Here is a 24,858-nt window from a genome sequence, read left to right as displayed (position 1 = left end):
GTTTTCGAATTAAGGTTTCTAGCAATGTTCATTTCACACATCTTTTCCAAGTCCCAGACATCATATATCAAATCAGCATAGAGAGTCCAGACTATTTTCTAGGAGCCATTTTCATACTTTTTTTGCACAATGCTTTCACCATAATGGTAATACTGCGCATGGAAAGTACTTGTGTGTAAATGACACGCAACACTGAAATCTTATTTGAGATGCAATTTAGCACTTCACGCTCCAACAATTTGCAACATAGTAACTTGAAAGCAAACAACTTGAGAAAATAAAATAATCACCTTTCAAATCAAAATGGATTCTCCTGTGGCTGGGTGGTTACATAGACAAGTTACCTGACTGACTACCAGATAAAGGGGGTCACTTTTCATCAGAGACAAGGAGGGAGGAAATGGATATGGGGCTGAATGGTATTAGGTGTGTGTGGAAGACATTAGGACGGACAGTTGATGTATTACGCAGCATGGCACAACGCCTACTGTCAGTTAAGAGCTACTCAAGGAAAATAGTAATTTGCAGTGCTCTTCTCAAGGGTGATTGTCCAAGAAACAATGGAATTGAGGAATTTGACTAAAAGCGAATGGTCTGCATGCAGCAAAGACATGGGTAAAAATGTGGGTAAGAATATGTTCAGGGAAAATGTCATAAAAAGCAATACATGAGTGCCATAGCATGACATATCTCATAAGAATCAAAGCCGTGGGCAAACAAGGGATATAGTATACTATCACATAGTCCCTATGAAATGGGTCATACATATTCACATAGCCATAATCAGAATACTGCACCATTTCAATTCGGAACAAAAGAGGGCATAGGAGCACAGTATGGGGGTGGCTCAAGTGGACATTTCTACTCATCAAACCTACATGTACAGTACCACAGTGAAATATAGCTTGGAAGAAAAGTAGACTAATGATTTCATTAACATCGTTTAACACAAATGAATCACGTTCCACCTCAAGGTCTCAAAGGTAGGGAAAATATGAGCATATTTGCATTCATCTACAGAACAAACATGGATGATTCGATGCAGTTTGTGTGCATTAGAGGAATAAGAAAACATACAGAAACAAGCCTATTTGCTATGGAAAACTATGCCAGTCTGTTGAGCAGTAACATAAGACCGGGAGCTATAGAGGATGGTGCAGACTCATGTTGTGTCATAGATAGGACAGCACAGATACATACGCTGTCAGTGCCTCCAGCAACAGGCTAAATCACTGCTCTGCTTTTGAGATTAAGACTTGCAGCATAATGCTGAGGAAAATCAATTTACGTGAGGCTGTGTTTAGAAACAAAAAATATGATTATATTCGCTACCTCCCCCCACATGAAAACATCGGTCTTGATAACATTAATGCAAAAATATTTGAGCTATAATTTTAAGAACTCTGGTAATTTGCATTGTGTTGCTTGCAGTGGACTTTATCATCCTGTGCAAGAGGGATGTCAATCAAAGGGTCCCCCCTGCTGATGATAACTGCACCCGTCCGTCTTAAAATTGAACAGGAAGTTTAAATCTAAGATCAGTCATCCTTTCTGCTACAACCCTTCTCAGCCCCTGTGGGTTCTCCCACCTGTCTGGTTGGGCTGTCCGAAGCCCCCGGTGGCAGCGGCAGTGCCAAAAGGGTTCTTGTTGGCGGCGTCCTCACTGGGTTTGCCCCCCAGGCCGCTGAAAAAGCCTCCCCCTGCCTGCTGGGAGCCTGCAGCCGGGGCAGAGCCAGATCCAAACAGACCCCCACCGCTGGATGGCTGCTGCTGGGTAGGATAGGGCCACGGTCACAACAAGGTCACAATGATCAGTGTTGGTTATGCAGTAATAAGTACATATGAGCCTCCCTGATGAGTTCTGTCCATGATTCTTACCAAAATGCAATAATACATCTAATGTGTATGTGAGTGGTGCGGCGTGTGCACATTTGAAGAGGGGCATTTGGGAGTCTTTCCCTGAAGTGTTACATATCAAAATGGTAGGATGGTTGTCTATTTGTACACACTGTCAAATGTGAACGTTACCTGTCCAAAGACACTCCCAGTACTGGGCTGTTGACCGAACACTGAGGTAGTGGAGGAGCTTCCAAAAGCTGGGAGGGAAGAGGACAGAAAATAATAAGTAGCACATAAAATACATTAAGCAGGCTCTGTACTACCAATACAACCATGCAAACTATCACAATTTGTCCTTTAGACGTGCAGTCATTTAAGGTTAGCGATGATGTCAGTGGTAGGAAATCAGAACTGTGTGTGTGTGTTTGTGTGTGTGTGTGTGTGTACGCTGACAGTGCAGTCGTTTTATGGATGGTCTCGTTCCAGCAGCATTAGACTTTGGCGACAGAACTATTTTCTTTGCAGGTTATAGATGACTAAGGCTGGAAGACAGTGGAGCAGAAAAAGACAAATCCCCACATTTATCTCTGACACAATGCCACCATGTACACTGGATATGCATGCAGTGTGATCAGCCCTCTGACAAACTCTAGATGGATGCGTACATGCTGTGTGTGTGGCAGAGCGTAAGCTGTGTGTGTGGGCGTGCCTGCGTGTGTGACAAAGCCAGCCATACTGGCTGGTGGATGTCTTCCACCAGTCAACTCCACATTTCCCTTTTATTCCACTTCCATTTTGCCTGGGCCTCTGCTCGTTCCCCCTTTAAATTGGTGGCTTTTAGAAAGCGGGCTGTACGACTGTCCATTAAATCCCTCATGCCGAGAGTCAATTCCCCTACAATAATCAGGCGGAACATGAAATGTTATTCTCTCAGAGTATGGGGACAGGTCTACAAATGAATGCTGGGACTGCCTTTAGTCTGGACCTGGGACTTGGCAATGACTCACTCATTCATGACACCCACCTTATCATTTACTGTGGCTTGAATTAGTCCATGTGGTGACTTTGTGAACAAGTTTAGTGCGTAGATTAAATGCTTCTGACTGTGTATGCTAATTTTCTATAAAAGAAACAGTAGGGCTGACTCCATGTAGTTGACTGATCGATTGTTTGGTTGATAGGCTGTTGGTCGATCGAGAATATTTTAGTTGAGCAGTTGCAACAACAAAAATGTATTGCACATGTCTTGATTGACGCCTGTCTGAGTGGGCTAATCTATTGTGGAGAACGCAGGGATGGCACACCAGTATCACATGTACTGTTAATTCCCATCATTTATCATCTACAATGTTTGGTTACAGTCATTTCTGTTAATGCATTCAATATAGGCATTCAATATTACAATCTTTTACAGTTCTCATTGTCGGAGTGGACACATTGTTTGCAGAGCACACAACCTAGGTTACACTTGTGAGAAACAAGTTTTGGTTAAATTCATTCCATTTACGAGTTGTCCATTTATTTATTCATTGTGTTTTGTATGGAGGGCTCCTGTCAATGTTGAGTAAGGACACGTACCGGATTACACAAAAGTAGGCTTTGGCTACCTGGCCTGCGTGTAAACGTAGGCTTATAAATGTGTCCATTTGGGGATCTGATAGCATTTCAGATTTTCTTAACTCACCACCACTAATGAGCTGTGGAGCGTCAAAGGAATTTTTTCTTCACCGCAAACAGCAAGTAAACTTAGTCTGTTGAGAATGCCAATAGTTCCTCAATGTAGCCTATTTGAAAAATCTTTCCAGCTCTCCCTTTCGAAAAAAGTGGGGGAAAAATGTCATGCTCCAAACCGGTGGAAACGTCTTAAAATAGGCATACCTGATTACTTATCCCTTAAGCAAATAGACTACAGCTGTGTCTGTCTGGAGCTCACTGGCCTGGGAAACTGAGGGTCCTTAATATTTTATACAATGTTGCAAGTTTGTTAGTGCAAGCTTCAGGCTGGACAAAGTTGATAGTTGATACAATTTCTGAAGTTCCTGGCAGACAGGCCATGAATAGCCAATGTCATTTATTTTTATCAGGATCTTTTCTACCTGCAGGCTGCAATGTTTTTATTTGTTGGCTTCAGTTTGGCTATTTTTACATAGTTGGCAATGGCAATATAAGTAACTTTTAGATTTGTATAATTTTCATTTAGATATCATTTTTATTAATCACATGACAATGATTTTGATATACGAAGACTTTATTATTAAATAAATTGAACTGTTCCACAAGAATGTGCATATGAAAATCGTAACTGGCACACAGATCGGTAGAAATGGTAAGATAAATTGGCACTCCAAATGGAAAAAGGTTACTGACCCCTGGTGTAGCCTATTACCGGCAACTTCTAGAGCGAGTGGCAGACTGTGCGAAGGCTAGCAGCAGAGGGAGGAGATTTGGGAACATATTTTTTTTCTCTTTTGGTTAGGCTATCTTGATCTCTGGCTCCCTCGAGTCATTTGTGTGTTAAGTATTTAATCACAGTGTGCTTAAAGCATCAGACAAGCGCAGTAGCCTACATATAGTTGATTTTATCAAATCACATAAGGTGTGTCTATATATGGAAAAAAATATATATATATTAAATTCTGACCAGTCGATTGGTCGAAAGAAGTGACAAGTCTTTTTTTCCTCTCTCCGGGGACAGACCTAAGGAACAGTCAACATTCATTTTTATTAACGAATACATTCACGAATGTTCATGTGCAGTTTGCGGACGACGGACGTGCAACGAAATAAAATGTAACAGCAGCCCTTTTGCTAGTTCACATAGCTATGCTGACAATATACTGCCTGAAATAGCCAGCCATGAAGGGGACAGAAATAATACATGGGAATGCATAACACATAGAGACTCAATAGGAATTCTAGGGCCATTTATAGTGTAACACCTGTTGCTGTCCTGGCGTTACTAGCTAGTTGGCTATTGTAGCTATAAGACTGGTTGCTGTCACCTCAGACCTGCACAAAGACATTTAGAAACAAACATGACCCTGGCTATTAACACTCCCTTAGATACCTCTAACTGCCCTCTCTACCAAACTGCTAATAGAGTTAAGAGAAATCGCCCCTGGGCTTACAGAGCAAAGTCAAAGTCGCTCCGATTTCTTCCATGTCTATGATGTAAAATCGAGCTTTCTTATTAGACAAGTTCAGGCAGTTCCTCCTCTGTTTCAAGACGAATTTAATGTAGTCTGGTCTTTGGCTATAACATCTTAATCAAGCTCTGTTAAGAGTGACATCGACCAGGCCTGCTCTGATGCAGGGTAAGTAGGCCTAATTCATGTTTAACCTGCTGTGGGGCTCCGCAGATAAATGACTGACCAAGGCCTGCTCTCCTCACATATTGCCTATCTAATACAGTAAAGACTGAAAGGCACCGGCAGTGGTACAGACCATGCGCACCAGTGAGCTCAATTAACCCCCATCACAACCTCCTCCGTTACAGATAACTAGTTCAGATATCCTGTTCACCTCATCACTATGACAGCGTGACTAACCCTGCTTCCACAAGTCTTGCGTAGTTAGCCGGTGGGGCATTAAACATTCAATTCTTTGTGTAATTAAAATGAAAAAGTAATCCCAACGTGGCTTTGAAGTGTAAGCCTATCTCCACTATTAGTACATGCATAAAATGTGGACAGTTTTAACATCTTCAATATGCGCCTCAGAATTCGATAATAAGGACATGCGCAGCTGCGTCCCTGATGTGTCCGTCTTCACTTGTAGCCTACTTCGGGGCTGAGCTGCATGTGAGAAGGACCCGATCACATGACGGGCATTAGCTAAGAACGCTCTAGACACATTGTCACTATTATATAACATTAGGACAGTCAGAACCGAGACATTGCTTCAGTAACTGCTGAGTTGTTGTGACACACACAGACAGGTCAACTGTCTTCCTGGGGCCCAGCCCCTCTTAGCACGGGTGGGAATTCAGAGAATCCCTGGGAATAGGGCAACTCCTGGCTCAACATTACTTCACCACCCAAGTTCTTTTTTTACGTGGTGCCATAATAATGGCTTAATTAAAGTGGAACTGACAGTGTTTTAACTACTTTGCAATTATGAAACAGAATCATAGCAGTAAAAAATATCAAATTCCCAGTTTATGCTACAAAACCAATGTTACAAGAGGTTTTAAAAACAGGTTTGGTTTGATTCAACATTCCATGACATACAGTAAGGCACTGTTGGCAGAATAAATGGATACAGTTCAATGTTTGATTAACATTATTTACCAATACATTTTTTTGGTAGTCCAAGGCTGGGAATGTCAATACAATCAAACTAGCAAGGGCAATGATGACAAGTCAGTCATAACGTGGCAAATAGGCTAGTATATATATTTATGTAGCATGCTCAAAACACAGTGGAGTGGGTGAGTGACTTTTTCCACTCATATCATTTTTCGGTGGCTACACAGCTAGAGATGCAGGTGTCATTTGGTTAGCTAGCAAGAAATGTGAATCGCTTTGCTTTGCTAGCTAGCTATGCTGAACAACTGTTATCCAGTTAGCATATCTCCTGCGTTTCCAAATTCACTCGATCTACTCCGATTTCAGAGCACTCATCTGAGTGTGCAGAATAACTGATGAACATAAACGTGCAACACCCACTGAATATGACCAGTGTCAGTAAACGTAGGCAAAAAAAGTAAGTTAGTCAAGAACGCTCTAGATAATCAGCTCTGCTGGTGCGAGTAAAACGGTCAGAGTGAGGTGTTCTTTTTGTGTCTGGAAGTAGCTAGCTAGCAAGTTCGACAACTTAAGCCAGTTAGCTTGGGTGCTTGGTTGGGACAAATATGCTTTGGCAGGCAAGCTGCAGAAGGTCAAACAGGCTACCCATCTTTTATCAGTGAAATTCTGATGGCCAACAAGCTGAAAAAGTGTGAAAGGGAATGTTCCCTCGTTAGATTTTAGCTCATCTCGCTCTGACTAGCATTAGTTGTTGATCTTATTGTTGATGTGCATAACTGAGGGAGAGAGAGCCTACCTTTTCATGGTTGTTTGATCAATAGGACTGTAAAGTTCCAAAATGTAAGAGAACTCGTGGTATTTACATTTTTGAAAAAATCCATTCAGGTGTATTTTGTGGATTTTGGTGAATGCGTTTTAATGATCTAAAGTCGCCAGTTGCTACTGCCTGTAAACACACAGTACAGTTCAAAGTGAATGATGGCAGGCCCGTGTGGCAAATGGGTTATTTGTATAAAGGCCTACTGAAGCTCCGATTGGCTATGGCACACCGGTCTCCATAGATTCCGGTCCTGGAGGAGATATGTTTTTATTAGGTATTATTTCCTGCAGTGTCTATTAATTGTCCAAAGGCAAGGCTGCTTTCCCACTATATTGCTATAGAATATTCACAAATGCCTTAGTATACATAATTCCCAAACATTCTAAGAATTTATGAAAACATGAAAATTACCATATTTAAAGTGCTCGTTTGTCAGAAAATGTAAAGAAACTGTTATATTCTTCCTGGGGGTGTATATGAACAGATTATAATAAGATTTAATGTTGCTAAAATGCTATCATTTGCATAATCAAACAAAACATTGAATCTTCTATAATTTGCAGTTCTGCAATTTTTGCTAACATGTACAGTAGGGTTGTGACAATACCAGTAACGTGAACATTTTAAACAGAAACTCTTTGGTTCTTTAAAAACCTGTAGTATGTAAAATATGGCTATATTTTGGAAAATAAATAAATGTGACTCTGGATATAAACAATGTTTGTTTCCAAAATTAGGGCTGTTTTCCTAAAGAAGTTAAATTTGCATTGTTTTTGTTTTCCTTGTGACGATACTAACGACTATTGAAATATGGTATCGTCCCGGCAATAAGTAGAGTGTTTACCTTATACTTGGGTTTACAGGGTCAAGGTAGAGCTTACCCCTAGAAGTAAAGATCAGGGATCAGCTAACCACCATCCTCAACCCTAATCACATCGGTACCAGGTGAAACAAAACTGACCCTATACCAGTGGTCAATGCCAACTTCCTCCAGCATGGTGGTTCAAAGAGGCCTATGACCCATGGACACATGGAGGAGTATGGTCTGCCAGCCAATACCAGCAGATCCTAACAGGCCCTGATGGATGGATGGGATTGGACTGGATAAGACCATCAGAGAGTAGTGGCCTTCTCTCTAAGCTCCATTATCCTAATGGTGTGATAAATACCCATCCTAATGATGCTGCTCAGTCCCACAGAGGGAAAACAACTACATTAATTTAAGCACTTTGGCAGCAGCTCTGACTGGATGAGTAACTGAGGTAACTGCTTTGATCAAGGATGCCCCATTGCTTCGTTCCCTACATACTGCGCCTTCGGAAAGTATTCAGACACCTTGACTTTTTCCAGATTTTGTTACATTACAGCCTTATTCTAAAACGACAATAAAAATTCCTCAGAAATGAATAAAAAAAACAGCATAATGACAAAGCGAAAACAGGTTTTTAGAAATGTTTGCATATTTATTGAAAATAAAAACAGAAATACCTTATTTACATAAGTATTCAGCCTTTGCTATGACACTCGAAATTGAGCTCAGGTACATCCTGTTTCCATTGATCATCCTTGAGATGTTTCTACAACTTGGAGTCCACCTGTGGTAAATTCTATTGATTGGACATTATTTGGAAAGGCACACACACCTGTCTATATAAGGTCCCACAGTTGACAGTGCATGCCCATGAGGTTGAATAAATTGTCCGTAGAGCTCCGAGACAGGATTGTGTCGATGTACAGATCTGGCGAAGGGTACCAAAAACAATACTGCAGCATTGAAGGTTCCCAATAACACAGTGGCCTCCATCATTCTTAAATGAAAGATGATTGGAACCACCAAGACTCTTCCTAGAGCTGGCCGCCCAGCCAAACTGAGCAATCGGGGGAGAAGGGCCTTGGTCAGCGAGGTGACCAAGAACCTGATGGTCACTCTGACAGAGCTCTAAACTCTTCTGTGGAGATGGAAGAACCTTCCAGAAGGACAACCATCTCTGCAGCACTCCACCAATCAGGCCTTTATGGTAGAGTGGTCAGACGGAAGCCACTCCTCAGTAAAAGGCACATGACAGGCCGCTTGGAGTTTGCCAAAAAGGCACCTAAAGACTCTCAGACCATGAGAAACAAGATTATCTGGTCTGATGAAACCAAGATGAAACTCTTTGGCCTGAATGTCAAGTCTGCAGGAAACCTGGCATAATCACTACGGTGAAGCATGGCGGTGGCAGCATCATGCGGTAGGGATATTTTTCAGCGGCAGGGACTGGGAGACTAGTCAGGTTCGAAAGAAAGATGAACGGCGCAAAGTACAGAGAGATCCTTGATGAAAACCTGCTCCAGAGCACTCAGGACCTCAGAAGGTTCACCTTCCAACAGGACAACGACCCTAAACACACAGCCAAGACAATGCAGGAGTGGCTTTGGAACAAGTCTCAATGTCCTATAGCTGTGCACCGACGCTCCCCACCCAACACGACAGAGCTTGAGAGGGTCTGCAGAGAAGAATGGGAGAAACTGCCCAAACAGGTGTGCTAAGCTTGTAGCATCATACCCAAGAAGACTCAATGCTGTAATCTCTGTCAAAGGTGTTTCAACAAAGTAGAGTAAAGGGTCTGAATACTTACGTAAATATGATGACGTTTTTTATTTGAATAACCAAGCAAACATTTTGAAAACCCTGTTTTTGCTTTGTCATTATGGGGTATTGTGTGTAGATTGATGAGGAAAAATCCATATTTAATACATTTTAGAATAAGGCTGTAACTTCAAATGTGGAAAAAGTCAGGTGCTCTGAATACTTTCCGAAGGCACTGATGCAGCAGTTGTATAGGTCAACATACCATGGCTGAAATAATACCAGCTTAGTAGTCTTAAATATGGATATTGGAGATCAATCAAAATCAACTAGAATCTGGTAATCCAATCCATAAACATTTAAGGTATCATCTGATTCCTAAAGAGATTGTACATCCAGTCAATAAGACAGATTGGCAGCTTGAGTGGCCGTCTGTGTAAATGCTAGAGGCTTAAACCAACTTAATAGTGTCATGGTGATGTCCAAGGGATACTCTTCCAATAAGACCACTGTCCTGAGCTGTCTGCCACATATAAAATACATAACATTACATTGCCGATTCATTTCCAGTTTTGTGATATGGAATGCAGAGGACTAACAGCTACTTCGTATTAGTGCATTTTCACAAACATGTGACATATCACAGATGCACTCACCTGCAGGCTGTCCAAAGCTGAAGCCAATAGAGGATGTGGTGGTGGTGTTGCTTCCAAACACAGAGCCTTGTCCAAACCCAGCACTCTGCTGCCCGAAGGCCGGGGTTGCGCTCGGCTGCCCAAACAGGCCTGTGCCCGTACTGCCGGCCGTACTGGCATTGGGGGTGCCAAAAGAAAAACTGCTGGCATTGCTGGCACTGGGGGCTCCAAACAGACCACCTCCACTAGCAGCGGTACTAGCAGCTGCAGCAGTGATGGCTGCTGCAGGCTGTCCAAATCCAGGGCTGGCCCCGAACGCAGACTGGCCAAAACCGAAGCCACCGGCTGCGTTAGCAACAGGCTGACCGAACCCGCCAACTGTCTGCCCGAATACAGGTTTTCCAAAGCCAGCCCCTGCACCTGCAGGTGGAGCACCAAAGCCGGTGGAACTAAAGCCGCCGGCAGCCGCTGAAGCAGGCTGTCCGAAAACTGAGCCTGTGGCCGGGGCTGCGGTGTTGGAGTCAGTAGGGGTGGTGGTGGTGGCGGCGGCGGGGGCTGCGGTGTTTATGACCGTCGTGAGACTGGTGACAGCTATAGTGGTGCTATCTGTGGTGATGGCTGGTGGCTGGGTGAAGATGGAGCCAGGTTTGTCAGAGCTGGGGGCCGGGTAGGCTGGTGGTGGGGCCTCCGGGGTAGGGGTGATAGCGGGTGGTGGGGCCTCGGGGGCAGGTTCTGGGGTAGTGCTGGGGGCTGCCTGGGCTGGTGGGGTGGTAGAGGCAGGAGGGACAGGGGTGGTGGAGGCAATGGGGGGAGCTGGGGAGGGGGCCGAGGCAGGGGGAGTTGGGGCTTTTTCAGGAATGGTATGGGTGGGGATGACTGAGGAAACTGGGGAGGTAGTAACCTCAGGCTCAGCAACAGCGGGGCTGGGCTGTGAGGGAACAGGCTCTGGGGGTGGAGTGGGGTCTGATGGGGGGGTGGGGGCTTTGGGGGGCTCTTTCTCCAAGGTGGGGGACGGGGAAGAGAGAGGTGTAGCTAGGAGGCTGCTGAAGGAGGTGGCTGCTGACGTGGAGAACGCAGGCTTGGTGATCGACAGGGCTGCCGGTTCGGGAGGCTTGAATGCAGTCTTGTATAAGTCTGTCACGGTAGAATCCGCCTCACCAAACGCAGCCTCAGCTGGCTTCCCTTGCTGGAGGGTCGACCCGAAACTAAACTGGGTCGTCCCCGTGCCTAAACCTAGTCCCATTCCATTGTCCGGCTGGCCAAAGCTAAACGTGGCCGCTGAGGGCTTCTCTTCATCCCCCTGGCCCACGCGTAGATCCGAGAAACTCCCCAGGGTCTCTCCTCCGACCACCTTGGGTGCCTGGGGCTCCACTCTGAAGGTGGGGGTGGGCCTCACAGGCTCCCCTGACATGCTGGGAGGAGGGGAGCTTGTGCTCCTTAGGGCGGGGGAAGTGGATTTTGGGATGAAGGAGAAGGGTTCCTCCCCGGCAGAGGAGCTGAACATCATCTTGCCGGTGGCGCCAGCGCTGCCAAAGAAGAATTTACTTGCGTCCTTCACTGGGAGGAAAAAACATGGACAGCAGATTTACAAACTATGCCAGACATTGAAACACTTTGAACAACTAGATTTAATACATGACTACCGTAAAACTTCAATTAAATGCTGAGTCTCAAATAGCCGCCTGTCCTTTTTAATAGCCGGGCAACCGCACACATTTAAGTAAATACTTGCCTGTGTCAAATAAATGGCGGGTCTAAATTAATTGCTTACGAGGTTTAATGCTTTATTTGTTAATTGATTTAAATTATGTAAGTGAATGCTGGAATTAAACAATTAACTATGCAAATGAGAAAAAGCTGTGTGCATTAAAGAAATAGACATCTGGCTCAAATAGAAAGGGAAAGGGGAAAACCTAGTACTGAATGCATTCAACTTAAATGTGTCTTCCGCCTGTCTCTAATGCACCCGTCTTCAGTAATTTAAGAAAATAAACACCCAGGCTATTAACTGAAATTACTGTAATTCATTGATATGGTATTCAATGAACTATTGCACTGACTTTACTGTCTAATGACACCAATGAGTGGCATATATGGCTGTACATTTGAGAGAGGTACCTGGTGGAGCTCCTTGGGACACAGAGGAGAAACTGAAGCCCCCGGCAGACCTGTCCGAAAGCATCATAAAGTATGAGAAAACACAGTCAGCCATAGCTAAAAAAAACATTCCTGTTTTCTGATCAAGGTCCGACATGAAGTTTCCCTCTCTGACCCCTGACCCCCAGTGACTCACGCTGTGGTAAAGGAGGAGAAGGCTTTGCTGCTCTGCTCCCCTAGTGACGGGGCGGAGCTGGAGGAGGCCAGGGCAACTAGGGCGTCAGGTTTAGGGGGTCCGCCTGGGATAGGGACAGGAGGAGATGGCATTAAAATAAGCATGACAAAAGAGTTCTAACACACCTTATACTAAGAGCTAATAAAATATGTAATATAATGAATGTAATCAAACGGATGTAATGTATGAATGGTTCACCCAGAAATTGTGTAGATTTGTAGTATATAAAAACCCTTGAAAAAAATATTACCTGGGAAAAATACATCAACAGTAGGTGGAAGGCATTTTCCAATGTGTCTTGATATGATGAGCATCTAAAACATCTCATCTTTATGTACTTACCAAACACAAAACCCTGGGGGGAAGCTGAGCGGATACTCTCAGCAGACATCTTCAGTATGCCTTGAGTAGAATTCTGAGGAGAAAAACAACAGAAGGAAAGTTTATACATCTCTCATTGCCATGGCTTCAAGAATAACTAAACACAAAGTAAGAGGGTGTTTTAGAGAACCTAACAATCAATGTTCATGTTCATCTTAAGTCAAAGCTAAATGTAATTTAGTTCATCTCACTACTCAGACTTTGGATTCTGTTTATTGCAAAACAGTGTTTTAGTGTTCGTATACGCAGTGTTTTCTGTGAGTGTTTCTGTGTGTAGGTTTATGAGTCATGCATCCCATGAACTTGAACCTGGTTCGGACTGAGGTGTAATGTGTGAGAGAGTTCCCCTGTATGAATCAGTTCCCACCCAGTCGCCACTTGTATCACTCCTCCGCCGGCACATGGGAGAAACCTGGGGCATTTCACAGCCCTGTCATAATGACCTTCCACTCTATCCTATAACATCGCAGGCCAGCGGTCAGCCAAGTACACTGGAACTCCAGGAACTACACAGAGTTGCTGAGTTCTTAGAGATGGGGTGTACAAGAGATATTCAGCCTCTGATAGCGGAAAGCACACAGATGAAACACCTTGACAGTTGGGAGGATGTCAGATGGACTCTTCATACTCACTCGTTTGGCCTGGTTGGTGTTGGCTACCGTCGCCAAAACCTGCTGAACAACCTGACCGACCGGGGCTGGGACCGACGAGCTGAGAGGGAGAGAGGGAAAATAAAATAATTGTGAGCAACGAGCTGGATTTACACCGCACATCACATTTTAAATGTTGCCTAATTTCTCTTCTCCACACTATCTCATCAGGATTTGCTTTCTGAAAATAAGTGAATGCAAGTCAGTCATGAGGAGACATGCACATATCTACAAATGAGGTATGATAACAATTCACGCCACGTTGATTAATTGGGGTGTGTGCGCGCATTAGAACTTTGTATCAGCCTATAATTTACTGCCCCATCTGCAAATACGTGGCATAATCCAAGGCTAATGTCATCCCAGATAAAAGCCAGGGCCATGCACAATACCTACAGTAGTGAATAGAACACAGAAAACAAAAGCCATGGAGAACTGCACTGCCTCACTAATTATTCTCTAGCATCAACCCTATAACTACTGCCACAGACAGACCACAGCCAACTGAACCATACTGACGTGGATAGACACATTACAGGCCCAGTGTTGTGACTGAGACTGACTGGCTGGGGAGTGCATCTCTAAAATAAGCCCCCTATCTGACGGTTTGGCTGGGGTGGACTCGTTATTGTGAGCAGGGCTAATTTGGAAAATGGCCCCAGGGGGAGTCCTGCCTAAAATGTATTCAACCTCAACACAACAGTGGAACGAGGCCTGGCCCAGCAGAAAGTGAGAGAGGTCCATTAATTACATCATCTCAGAGCGATAGAGATGGCGAGAAAGAGAGTGGAAAGGGTTGGATATCAGGGCTGAGCGATTAGTGGTTTTTGAGGCCTGGTCGGTTCGATTATTAAAAAATAAATCACTGTTTCTGATTTCAATTATTTTTCTTAAACATTAACATATTCAATTGCCAAAACATTGAAAATGTTCCACATCGAGAAATAGGAAATTACTGTTAAATAAAAAAATATTTCAGTTGTGTATATTACTTAGTTTAATTTGATGACTTTATAAAACTTTTAATTCCTTAAATTCATCATCTCATCTCTGCTTAGGCAGTAGCAGCCAGCCAACCAACCATTAACGTTATCTCTGTTCTCCCCATACTGTACAGTCTTTAATCAATCTATTTAGCTAGGCTAGCCTGCCTAAATATGTTGCAGAGCTGTCAGATGAAATAATTTAACTTGTAGATAAGACATACTTTCACGAACTCTATCCCTTTCTCTCGTTGTGTTCATTCCTCTCTCATGCGGTGGCGTATGCAGTCTGTGTGTATCTAACCTAAAGTAGCAGGTGTAAAAGTGTATTCATCTGTGTCATAGACGGAAAAGAACAGGCACAATGGATTGTGGTCATTGTAGACAATTACCATGTTTCTGTGCTGAACTAGGTTGAATATTTTCTTACTGAAAACTACAACTTCCTTCAGCCCAGTGTCCCATATAGTTCTAGACTTGAACTCTCTTGTGAATTATTTGATTTCCCTCTGGAGAAACGGTGTGAATGAACCGACATCGGGCAATTACTTGTTTAATAACCCCCACAAAATAATGACAATTTGGTTAATCGTTCAGCACTAGTGTAGATGGAAAGAGAAAAATATTGGGAGAAGGCAGAGAGAAAATGAAAGACAGTGAGCGACTGGGAGAGAGAGATGGAAGAACCAAAGATGGAGGGAGGGAGGGGACAGAGAGGGAGCTGTTTGATTGAGAGAATGGGAGAGAGGCTGAAAAAAAAGAGTGATAAAAAAGGGAGATTGGGGCAGTGAGTGCTGTGAGGGATGAAAGAGAGGGAGAGACAGTTGGGAGAGGAGAGAAATGAGAGGAGAGATGCACTCAGATTGTTAGCCTATGCTGGCAGTGAATCAGATGCGATGGAGGCAGTGACCTGCTATCTAGCTGGGGTCTATTTATCTCGGCTGAGGGCCACATACACAAACAAGGGCTGATGGCTCGTGTGATGGACTCACCTCGACTGTGCCATGACTCTCTACATCAGAGATACTGTATATCAGCCTGACTAGGGGCATAGCTCATCTCCCGCTCTAGTGGAGATATGCCAGGGAGTGTGTTATAAGAGTGTGTGTGTGTTTCATATAAGGTTGGTGGGTAGTGAAATGGAATGTGTACGCTTTATTACTATGCAATTATTGACGGGGCACCAAATAGTTACAATTATAACTAAGTTACAATTCTGAAGGCAATTATGTTCTTAAAATGACAAGGAAATGCAAGACGGTAGATATTTTACAAAAATAACCAGGGTAAAGCAATGAATGTGCAGGATTAATGAATGAATAATGGATATTGTGATGGCAAAATGATGTACTAATGTGATAAGCTACAGAATCAGAGTCGCAAACAGGGATTAGAGGGCCTAAAATCAAACAAACAGTTATTCTTGATATTTCAGAATGAAACAAGGTAGGCAGGGATTATAGGAGAAATATAGATAGTAATGACAAAAGTAAGGGATACAGGTGGTTACTCATTCAAGGGTTTTTCTTTGTTTTTACTATTTTCTACATTGTAGAATAATAGTGAAGACATCAAAACTAGGGGGGAAAAAAAACTTCAAGAAATCAAAATATATTTAATATTCTTCAAAGTAGACACCCTTTACGTTGACAGCTTTGCACACTTGGCATTCTCTCAACCAGCTTCACCTGGAATGCTTTTCCAAGTCTTGGAGTTCCCACATATGATGAGCACTTGTTGGCTGCTTTCCCTTCACGCTGCAGTCCAACTCATCCCAAACCATCTCAATTGGGTTGAGGGCGGGAGATTGTGGAGGCCAGGTCATCTGATGCAGCACTTCATTACTCTCCTTGGTCAAATAGCCCTTAGAGCCTAGAGGTGTGTTGGGTCATTGTCCTGTTGAAAAACAAATTATAGTCCCACTAAGCACAACCCAGATGGGATGGCGTATCACTGCAGAATGCTGTGGTAGCCATGCTGGTTAAGTGTGCCTTGAATTCTAGATAAATCACAACATTATCACCAGCAAAGCACCCCCACACCATCACACCTCCTTGCTTTACGGTGGGAACCACACATGCAGAGATCATCCGTTCACTTACTCTGCGTCTCACAAAGACAGAGCGGTTGGAACCAAAAATATCAAATTTGGACTCATCAGACGAAAGGACAGATTTCCACCGGTGTAATGTCTATTGCTCGTGTTTCTTGGCCCATGCAAGTCTCTTCTTCTTCTTCGTGTCCTTAAGTAGTAGTTTCTTTGCAGAAATTCGACCATGAAGGCCTGATTCACGCAGTCTCTTCTGAACAGTTGATGTTGAGATGTTTCTGTTACTTGAACTCTGTGAAGCCTTTGTTTGGGCTGCAATTTCTGAGGCTGGTAACTCTAATGAACGTATCCTCTGAAGCAGAGGTAACTCTTGGGTCTTCCTTTCCTGTGGTGGTCCTCATGAGAGCCAGTTAGCACAGGGCGTGGTTTTTGCGACTGCACTTGAACAAACTTTCAAAGTTCTTGAAATGTTCCGTATTGACTGACCTTCATGTCTTAAAGTAATGATGGACTGTCATTTCTCTTTGCTTATTTGAGCAGTTCTTGCCATAAAATGGACTTGGTCTTTTACCAAATAGTGCTATCTTCTGTATATCAACCCTACCATGTCACAACACAATTGATTGGCTCAAACAAAGCATTTCAGTAGTCCAGAGAATTCTTGGAAGGTCCTCCGAGTGGGGTGTCCTTGGACTGTTTTGTAGTTCATAACAGTAACCATATGGCTGGTCGTCGTCCAAACACAACAGTCCTTATTCTGAGAGCCCATGTGAGTTTGAGTCAATAAGAATCTATTATGTTAGCCTGAAACAGGTGCGTAATCTGTAAATCCTTATTGTGAATTAAGCCTATGAAGTTGTTCCTAATGATTAGACCCACGTTGTATGTCTCCTTTGTATTGTTGGATTCTATTGCATTGTGTAACCTATGGACTTGGACAAATCATATTATTCTGATATTGTAACTTGGTGGACATGGTGTTGACCCCTTTGGTCAAGGCGTACTTTAAGGTAGTGTTTTAATTAACAGTGATTATTGAATTAGCCTACCTTCTCCGCTAAATATAGTGCCTCTGAGTTGAGTTACTGGCAAAATCTGCCTAGTTTGTTCCCAATTTCAACCAGTCACACCCCCTTTGCAAAGCAACTCAAAAAGAGTTCCAGGGGGGTGACCATCATTTTAACTTCAAAATTATGCTAAATTGTCTCACTCTGGTCATAGACTGTACAGCAATGCCCCAGGGTTAGCCAAACCCTATACGGTCTTCCACGTTCTGTAAGCCAGGCACTCCCTGGTAGATGTGCATTCAGATAACGCTAAATAGTATCCCACATACATATAGATGTATTTGAACTTTACCTTTAGTTGCAGAATAGTATATTAGTTACTATTGGTTATCCATAAACAATTGTCTTGGTTGTGTATTCTAATCTTCTAATCTTTGTGGTAAAGCTCTAGTGTATAGTCCTCGTAGTCAACTTGAAGTCAGACTTTTCACACCGTTAGAATTTGTGAGGAACTCCACTAAGCGTGTGGGATTAGTACTCCTCTTACCTAGACATTGAACAGACAGCTTCCATGGTTTGATGCTAAACCTTCCCTCTGATCATTTTTTTTACCCTACCCTGATTGGAGTAAACAGACAGCAATACTTTTACTGCTACTTACAGCTATTTTCTACAGTACCTGTAGTTAAATAATTATACATATATTCCTAATTTTCTTTAAGTGCAGGATTTTCACCCACAGTGGCCAATCCACCATTCATTCTGATCTTAACGCCAACCTTCCGATGTCCACAAATGAACCCATCTTTCCCAGTATAATGCCATTTTGCCATTTCCTATTGCAATACATCCCTCCATTTTACTATCATATATTATGAGGGTCCTGGACCTCCCTATTTGTACAATTTCTACCAATATTGCCCAAAAAATAAATACTTTACCCAAGAGTATAATGACACACTATATATATACACAAAAGTATGTGGACACCCCTTCAAATTAGTGGATTTGGCTTTTTTAGACACACCCATTGCTGACAGGTGTATAAAATCGAGCACAGCAATGCAATCTCCATATTAACGGCCATGATTTTGGAATGAGATTTTGGAATAGCAGGTGTCCACATACTTTTGGTCATGTAATGCATTTCCCATTGACTGATCTTGGTTTTTCAGAGCCCCTAACAATACAGTTTGTAGCTCTATCTGAACCCTGATATTATGACATAACAACCATTCCTGGACCTGACTCCAAAAGCGAGCCACCGATGGACAGTACCAGAAAATATGTTCTATTGATTCTGCTTCCTCGTGGCAGAGAGTCTGCACAAGGCTGACTGTTCAATGCCCCATATGTTGAGGATTCTTTTTTGTAGAAAGTATTTTATAGAATAGCTTAAATCAAAACGAACAGATTGATGTGTCAATTGTTGTATTATACGTCAGTTCATAGACCCGATGCAAACTTACTCCCAACTGACTTGAATTTTACACGGTATTGCTTTGAAACATTTTGACTAGAGCACCAGTCAAAAGTCTGGACACACCTACTCATTCAAGGGTTTTTCTTAATTTTTTACTATTTTCTACATTGTAGAATAATAGTGAAGACATCAAAAATATGAAATAACATATGGAATCATGTAGTAAACAAAAGAAAGTGTTAAACAAATCAAAATATATTTGAGATTCTCAAATATTCTCAAAGTAGCCACCCTTTGCCTTGATGACAGCTTTGCACACTCATGGCATTCTCTCAACCAGCTTCACGAGGAATGCTATTCCACCTATCTTTTCCCTGCTTTGAATGTGTGTGTAATCTGTATCCGTTACTTTTATCATTACAATCTATATTTCTCCTATAATCCCTGCCTGCCTTGTTTCATTCTGAAATATCAAAAATAACTGTTTGTTTGATCTTAGGCCCTCTAATCCCCATTCCCTGTTTGTGACTCTGATTTTGTATCTTATCACATTAGTGCATCATTTTGCCATCACATCATCCTGTACATTCATTGCTTTACCCTGGTTATTTTGAAATACATTATTTATTTTGTAAAATATCTACAAGAATGCATTGCCTTGTCATTTTAAGAACTAAATTGCCTTCAGAATTCCATGTTAACTGAAATTGCATTGTAACTATTTCGAGAGAGACGCAGAGACAGAGAAGAGCAGGTGACAGAGCTGGGGATGATCACTCAGCTCATCAGCCGCTTTCCTCACGGCCGTCTCAGTGCTGCATCAGTATGAGCAAGTCACCCTGGGCAGCCCGCATGGATCAATAGACACACAAGCAAAGGACTGGTGTGTGTGTGGAGGAAATAGCCTAAGCACTAAACAAGATTGAACAGGCTTGACAGATATGCAATGTGTCTATCTAAACGCTAATAGATCCTGGATCATCCACTATAGATGTATAGCCAGTGAGGTTACAGACAGAGGAGGATGTGTAGTGTAAAGTGACAGTTGATCCTCTGACAAAGTTTAATCACATGGTGATGAGTTTGAACTATGGGGTGCCAATGCTGTCATCTTGAAGCCCACACTCACTCAAGCATGCCCAAGTCAGGCCAAGAATGGCCAGTGAAATCCCATTGCCAACAGGGCCCCTTCCAGGGATAAGCTCACTCATCAGGCAGTGCCAAAGATACTGGTAACTAACTCAAGATCTGTCACCGGTGTCATTTTCAATGGGAGCAAATTAAGCATTGTGCGCAGAACAAGCAAGGTGGTGGGCATAGCCAAGCACAAGCTGGCGAGATCATACTGGTGTGTTTTAGCATATTTCCGTTATCCAATGACTCAATTCGCCCATACACTCCTAAACAAGGCCATTTTTTAAAACTTTGGCAATGGATCAAGTCTACAAAACTTGGTGTACTCTTCTTAATAGATTCTAGTTTTGGGAACAGAAACCTGAATTGAGATCAAATGTTTCATCGATGAGAAAATTAGCAGAATGTCAACCAAGTTTCATCTAGATCCATCTTCTCTCACTTCACACCACTAGACTAAACAGGTGTTTCAGATTTCTACATCCTGTGAGACATTTGGCTCCTTCCATCTGTGGCAGTACGGTGTACTGGAACACGAGTAGATAAGCAGTTAACCAACAGTGAAGCATGCAATATTTCAGAATTACTCCAAGCACGGTAAGGATTAGATAGGTGTAAGCAAAATGGTGATGGCTGGTTTTTATTGGAGCTTCCTCCATTTTGCTTACACCCAACTAATTATTTCAGATCTGCAAAGGCTGCGGCTAGGAGTTGTTTCTCCATGCTACAACACATCCATAGTTAAAAACATGTCAGTTTAGTGAGCAGCACCTGTGTGTTGACCGCTCCCCCTGCGGCTTGCCTTGGGTCAGCCACACCCACTGAATTATTCAGTGTCTCTCCATCAAAGTTGCATGGGCAGGCCTTAGCAGTGCATTAACTCAGATGGGAGAGAGCTCTGCTGTCACCTGCTCTTTCCTAGGTGCTATAAGTCAAGCAGACACACGCATCAGCTGTTCATTCCCAGAAAATATTAATAAACACTTTTTTTATGACAGTTATTCATTGTTTAAAAAAAAAAAACTTTATTTAACTAGGCGAGTCAGATAAGAACAAATTATTATGTACAATGACAGCGTACTGGGGAACAACTGCCTTGTTCAGGGGCAGAACGACAGATTTTTACCTTGTCAGCTCGGGGATTCGATCCAGCAACCTTTCGGTTACTGGCCCAATGCTCTAACCACTAGGCTACCTGCCGCCCCATGACGGTCTTCATCCATAACCGTTGGTTACATGGTAACTGAGCCAGCCCTAAACACGCACACATGTGCAGCGTAACCTTTACAAGCACTGCTTTGTATCAGCCCAGGTTTACAAGTCAGCCGGCTTTGACACTGCCAGCCAGGCTAGGCCAGGCACCAGTGACCACCCACTCCAGTGCAATGTTCCTGCTGTTAATTGGAACATAGAGTTACAGTGTACTATCACACAGCCACTGAAGCTTGAAATTAAAAGACCACCCACGGATAAAATGAAATGAATTAATCAAAGTAAATCTTAATAGGAAAAAAAGAATGACTGGCATGATTAAGATACATTTTGTCAGTCGTGTGTGTGTGTGTGTGTGTGTGTGTGTGTGTGTGTAAAAGGGCATGAAATGACAGATGTAGTAACAAGAAAGAGAAATACAGGAAAGGAATGGGAGAGCAGAAGACAGAGGAGAGAGAGAGGTTGTGTGAGAGAAAACACTATTACTGCTGCGGTTAGGTTTTCCCCCATACACCAAATCCCATTCTCCGTCTGGACGTTGGCAAGCCATCAAGTGAAAGGTCACAGTGGCTCTTGGCATCTGGCTGGCAGCAGCAGCTCTGATAATCTATACTATGTCCCCAGTTACACACCGTGGCGGGGGCAGGACAGGCTGGGGCAGGACAGGCTGGGGACATGGGATTAGTAAATGGCTGTTCCTGCGTACAGCTCTTCTGAGAAGTAATCATCTGCTTATAGGTGACTATTAGCTATGGGTGATTTAGCTTGATGCTATGGTGAAAAATAGGGAGCAGGATCAAAGTAAGAGACAAAGAAGATCTCCCTAGACAAGGATGATGGGTAATGTGCATTTAACAGTCTTAAATGTAATGAAAATGTAAGGAGTCCTCTGAATAAATCAATTTATTCATTCCCAAATACCAGTTACTGTCTACAAAGAGTAGAACATTTGTGAGTTTATTCGTTATCTACACTTCAGAAGCATAAATGCACTTTCAACTGCTCCTTCCCCCCAAGAACAATTATTAAAAAACAGAAACCGCTGACGGTACAAATTGAAGGTCCTCCTCCGCCCTCCAGTCTGAATGTGCTATGACATTGGGGAGTGACATTCTCTCTCTGGCATTATGATAACAGGGACACAGGCCTGTACTAGGGCTGGGAATTGCCAGGGGCTTCAAGATATTACAATACTTAAGTGCAGATACGATATGTAGTGCGATTCTCACGATTCTATATGTAATGTGATTCTCACGATTCTATATGTAATGTGATTCGATATGGTGATTTTTTTTATTGCAATTCGATGTTCCAAACATATTGCTCACCGTATGTCTGCTACAGAGGGACAAGAGAGAGCATGAGTAAATTAGTTTTGATCAGTCATGGAAATAAGTGCTGAAAGCAAATTTGCTCCCCATTTAAAAAGATGGAGAACAACACTATGAAGGAAAAATACTGGAGTTTTGGTGCAGGTACAACTAACTAGCATAAAAACAATATTACGACATCAAAACGATACATCGTCAAAAATAATATCCCAATATGTAACTATTTATCCCCCCATCACTAGCCTGCACCCATATGCCAGCTGCCAACATCTGTCCATTCTGTCCAACCTTGCACTGCTCAGTCCCTCTGGCATTGACACATGACATGCACAGCTGTCATCAACAGCCATTTATATCAGCAATTGCAGTGACACAAGAGGTCAAAAATTGAGCACACTCACACAAGCGTGACGGGAGTCTGTGTGTGCATCCAATGGATGTACTTTTTGGGAAGTGCGCGTGTGTACACGTGTGTGTGTGTGTGACCTCAAAGCTCTTTAATACACGTCTCATATTATTGAGCAATGTGAAGTCTTTATTTAGCAGCGTTCCATCTGACTCTTAAAGTCACGAGGTCAGGACGTCATCCATCTAACCGTTACACTAGGCTCTAAAGGTGCCTGCACACTAGGTTCGGTTTGATCCTAGCAGAACATCTAACCAAGATGTTTGGTGCAGTATTTCTCAAGCGAAAAAATGTGCATGAAAGCTAGTCGTCTCTCATTGAATAACAAACACTTCATTGAAGACTCCCGTCCACAGTTCCCACTCCAACTAGGAGTAGTACTGCTGACCAATCACCGACGAAGGGGCATAGACTTCGGCTACCGAACTTCTACTTGCCTCAAGAAAAAAGTGTGTGGCTGAACAGCCTAAAGAAACCTGACGAACGCCAAAAGTCCGAACACTTCCATAATTTGTGCGCAAACTGTTTCCACTGGGAAGCATGTGACAGGCTTATGGTTGGTAGAAGTCTGGGACTGTTGTATGAATGCTGCTCTAAGCATGTTTGGAGGGTCTTGATCTTGCCAATCCAGCCTCAAAAACAGCTGGTTACATGCTCCGGAACTTTGATGACTACTGAAAATAATTTTCCCGCTTTGGGCTGAGTGTGTCAATGTGTACTTCATATATGCATAATCTATGAGCAGTACTACTGTATTACCTCAATTAGCCACAAAATCCATAGTTCGAAAGTAATTTTTTCTGGAAACTGATGTGCCATTTTTCCTGGGCGAGCCCCCTAGCAATTCGATTTATAGCCAATGAACTTCAGCCCCTCACTATTTGAGTGACAGCTAGCAAGATGCACACACAGCAGCGTGAGAGAGAGCAATGAAGTGGTGCAAATTTGTGACATAGTATGCAATTTACGGTTTGTGAGCGCTACTTTCAGAACTACTGGCTAAAAAGTATACAAAAGTACCGGAGAATCTCTTTAATGCTTTCAGTCTCCAGACATATTCACATAAAAATATGTGATGTCTTTTTGTGCGTGTTGATCTTAAGGGTTCAATATCATTGGTCTAGTCTATACACCAATGACCTTCACATATACCCCATTAGCGTTACAACCTGGGTGTCCTACACTTGTTTATTTCACCCTTGTGTTTTATGATTGCTCAATTCTGTGTGTGTGTTTGTGCTCTCAGATTAATTGATCAGTTTATTGCTGGTCATCTTGTCCTGATAAGGGAGACGGGGGGCGAGGTTTTAAATGTCAGACCTGACAGGCAGAGAGAGAGAGAGAGAGAATGGCAGTGCTGTGCTTCGTGCTGTTCTGGCCCCCAGCATATGGAATAGAGCCCAGGGATATGCCAGCTGTGATGGGACTCGCACAAAAGATCCCAAACCACACATATTGTATATGGGCGTATGCAGCCACACGCATAGACAAACGGCATAGGCTAGTACTGACGTGGGCCTTCGCCGCCCCCTTACACACATACTTTATATCATGGTCCATTGCCCACTTGTATGCCCATCATACACAGCCCCTCCATGCAGCGCCAGTCTAGTGCTGTGACCGTCTATGTGCCGGACCAGTGAAAATAGTTCACAGTATGTTTTGTGTACTGTGTATGGCACACTCGCTCACCACATTCTTTTCATTGCCCCTATTTGTGTGTGGCTGTATCTTTCTGCCTCAGTGAGTCATTGTAAACATGTCTCACCAAGCTAAAATAGCGATTCTCTCCCTCTACCCCTCTCTTCCTCTAGCGTGACCTCATTTTAAAGCCTGGCC

General features: G+C 43.0%; 1 protein-coding gene across 4 annotated transcripts in view; it reads right to left on the bottom strand.

The window, feature by feature from the left end:
• The window catches only part of LOC115204100 (nuclear pore complex protein Nup214), a 62,344-nt gene that overhangs the window by 17,858 nt on the left and 19,628 nt on the right, over nt 1-24,858 (bottom strand). For 3 of the 4 annotated variants that reach the window (XM_029769419.1, XM_029769420.1, XM_029769417.1), the window contains exons 25-31: nt 13,456-13,534; nt 12,785-12,857; nt 12,404-12,506; nt 12,229-12,278; nt 10,132-11,667; nt 2,029-2,096; nt 1,590-1,770 (exon numbers count right to left, since the gene is read on the bottom strand). In XM_029769419.1, the coding sequence (XP_029625279.1) occupies nt 1,590-1,770; nt 2,029-2,096; nt 10,132-11,667; nt 12,229-12,278; nt 12,404-12,506; nt 12,785-12,857; nt 13,456-13,534 (2,090 nt within the window). The remainder of the gene's footprint in view (nt 1-1,589; nt 1,771-2,028; nt 2,097-10,131; nt 11,668-12,228; nt 12,279-12,403; nt 12,507-12,784; nt 12,858-13,455; nt 13,535-24,858) is intronic. The other variant, XM_029769418.1, reaches the window with a different exon arrangement.

The sequence above is a fragment of the Salmo trutta genome, chromosome 12 (genome assembly GCF_901001165.1).
Source record: "Salmo trutta chromosome 12, fSalTru1.1, whole genome shotgun sequence".
Lineage (NCBI taxonomy): Eukaryota > Metazoa > Chordata > Actinopteri > Salmoniformes > Salmonidae > Salmo > Salmo trutta.
The sequence above is the reverse complement of the archived record's forward strand: the minus strand, read 5'-3'. Positions and strand labels throughout refer to the sequence as shown.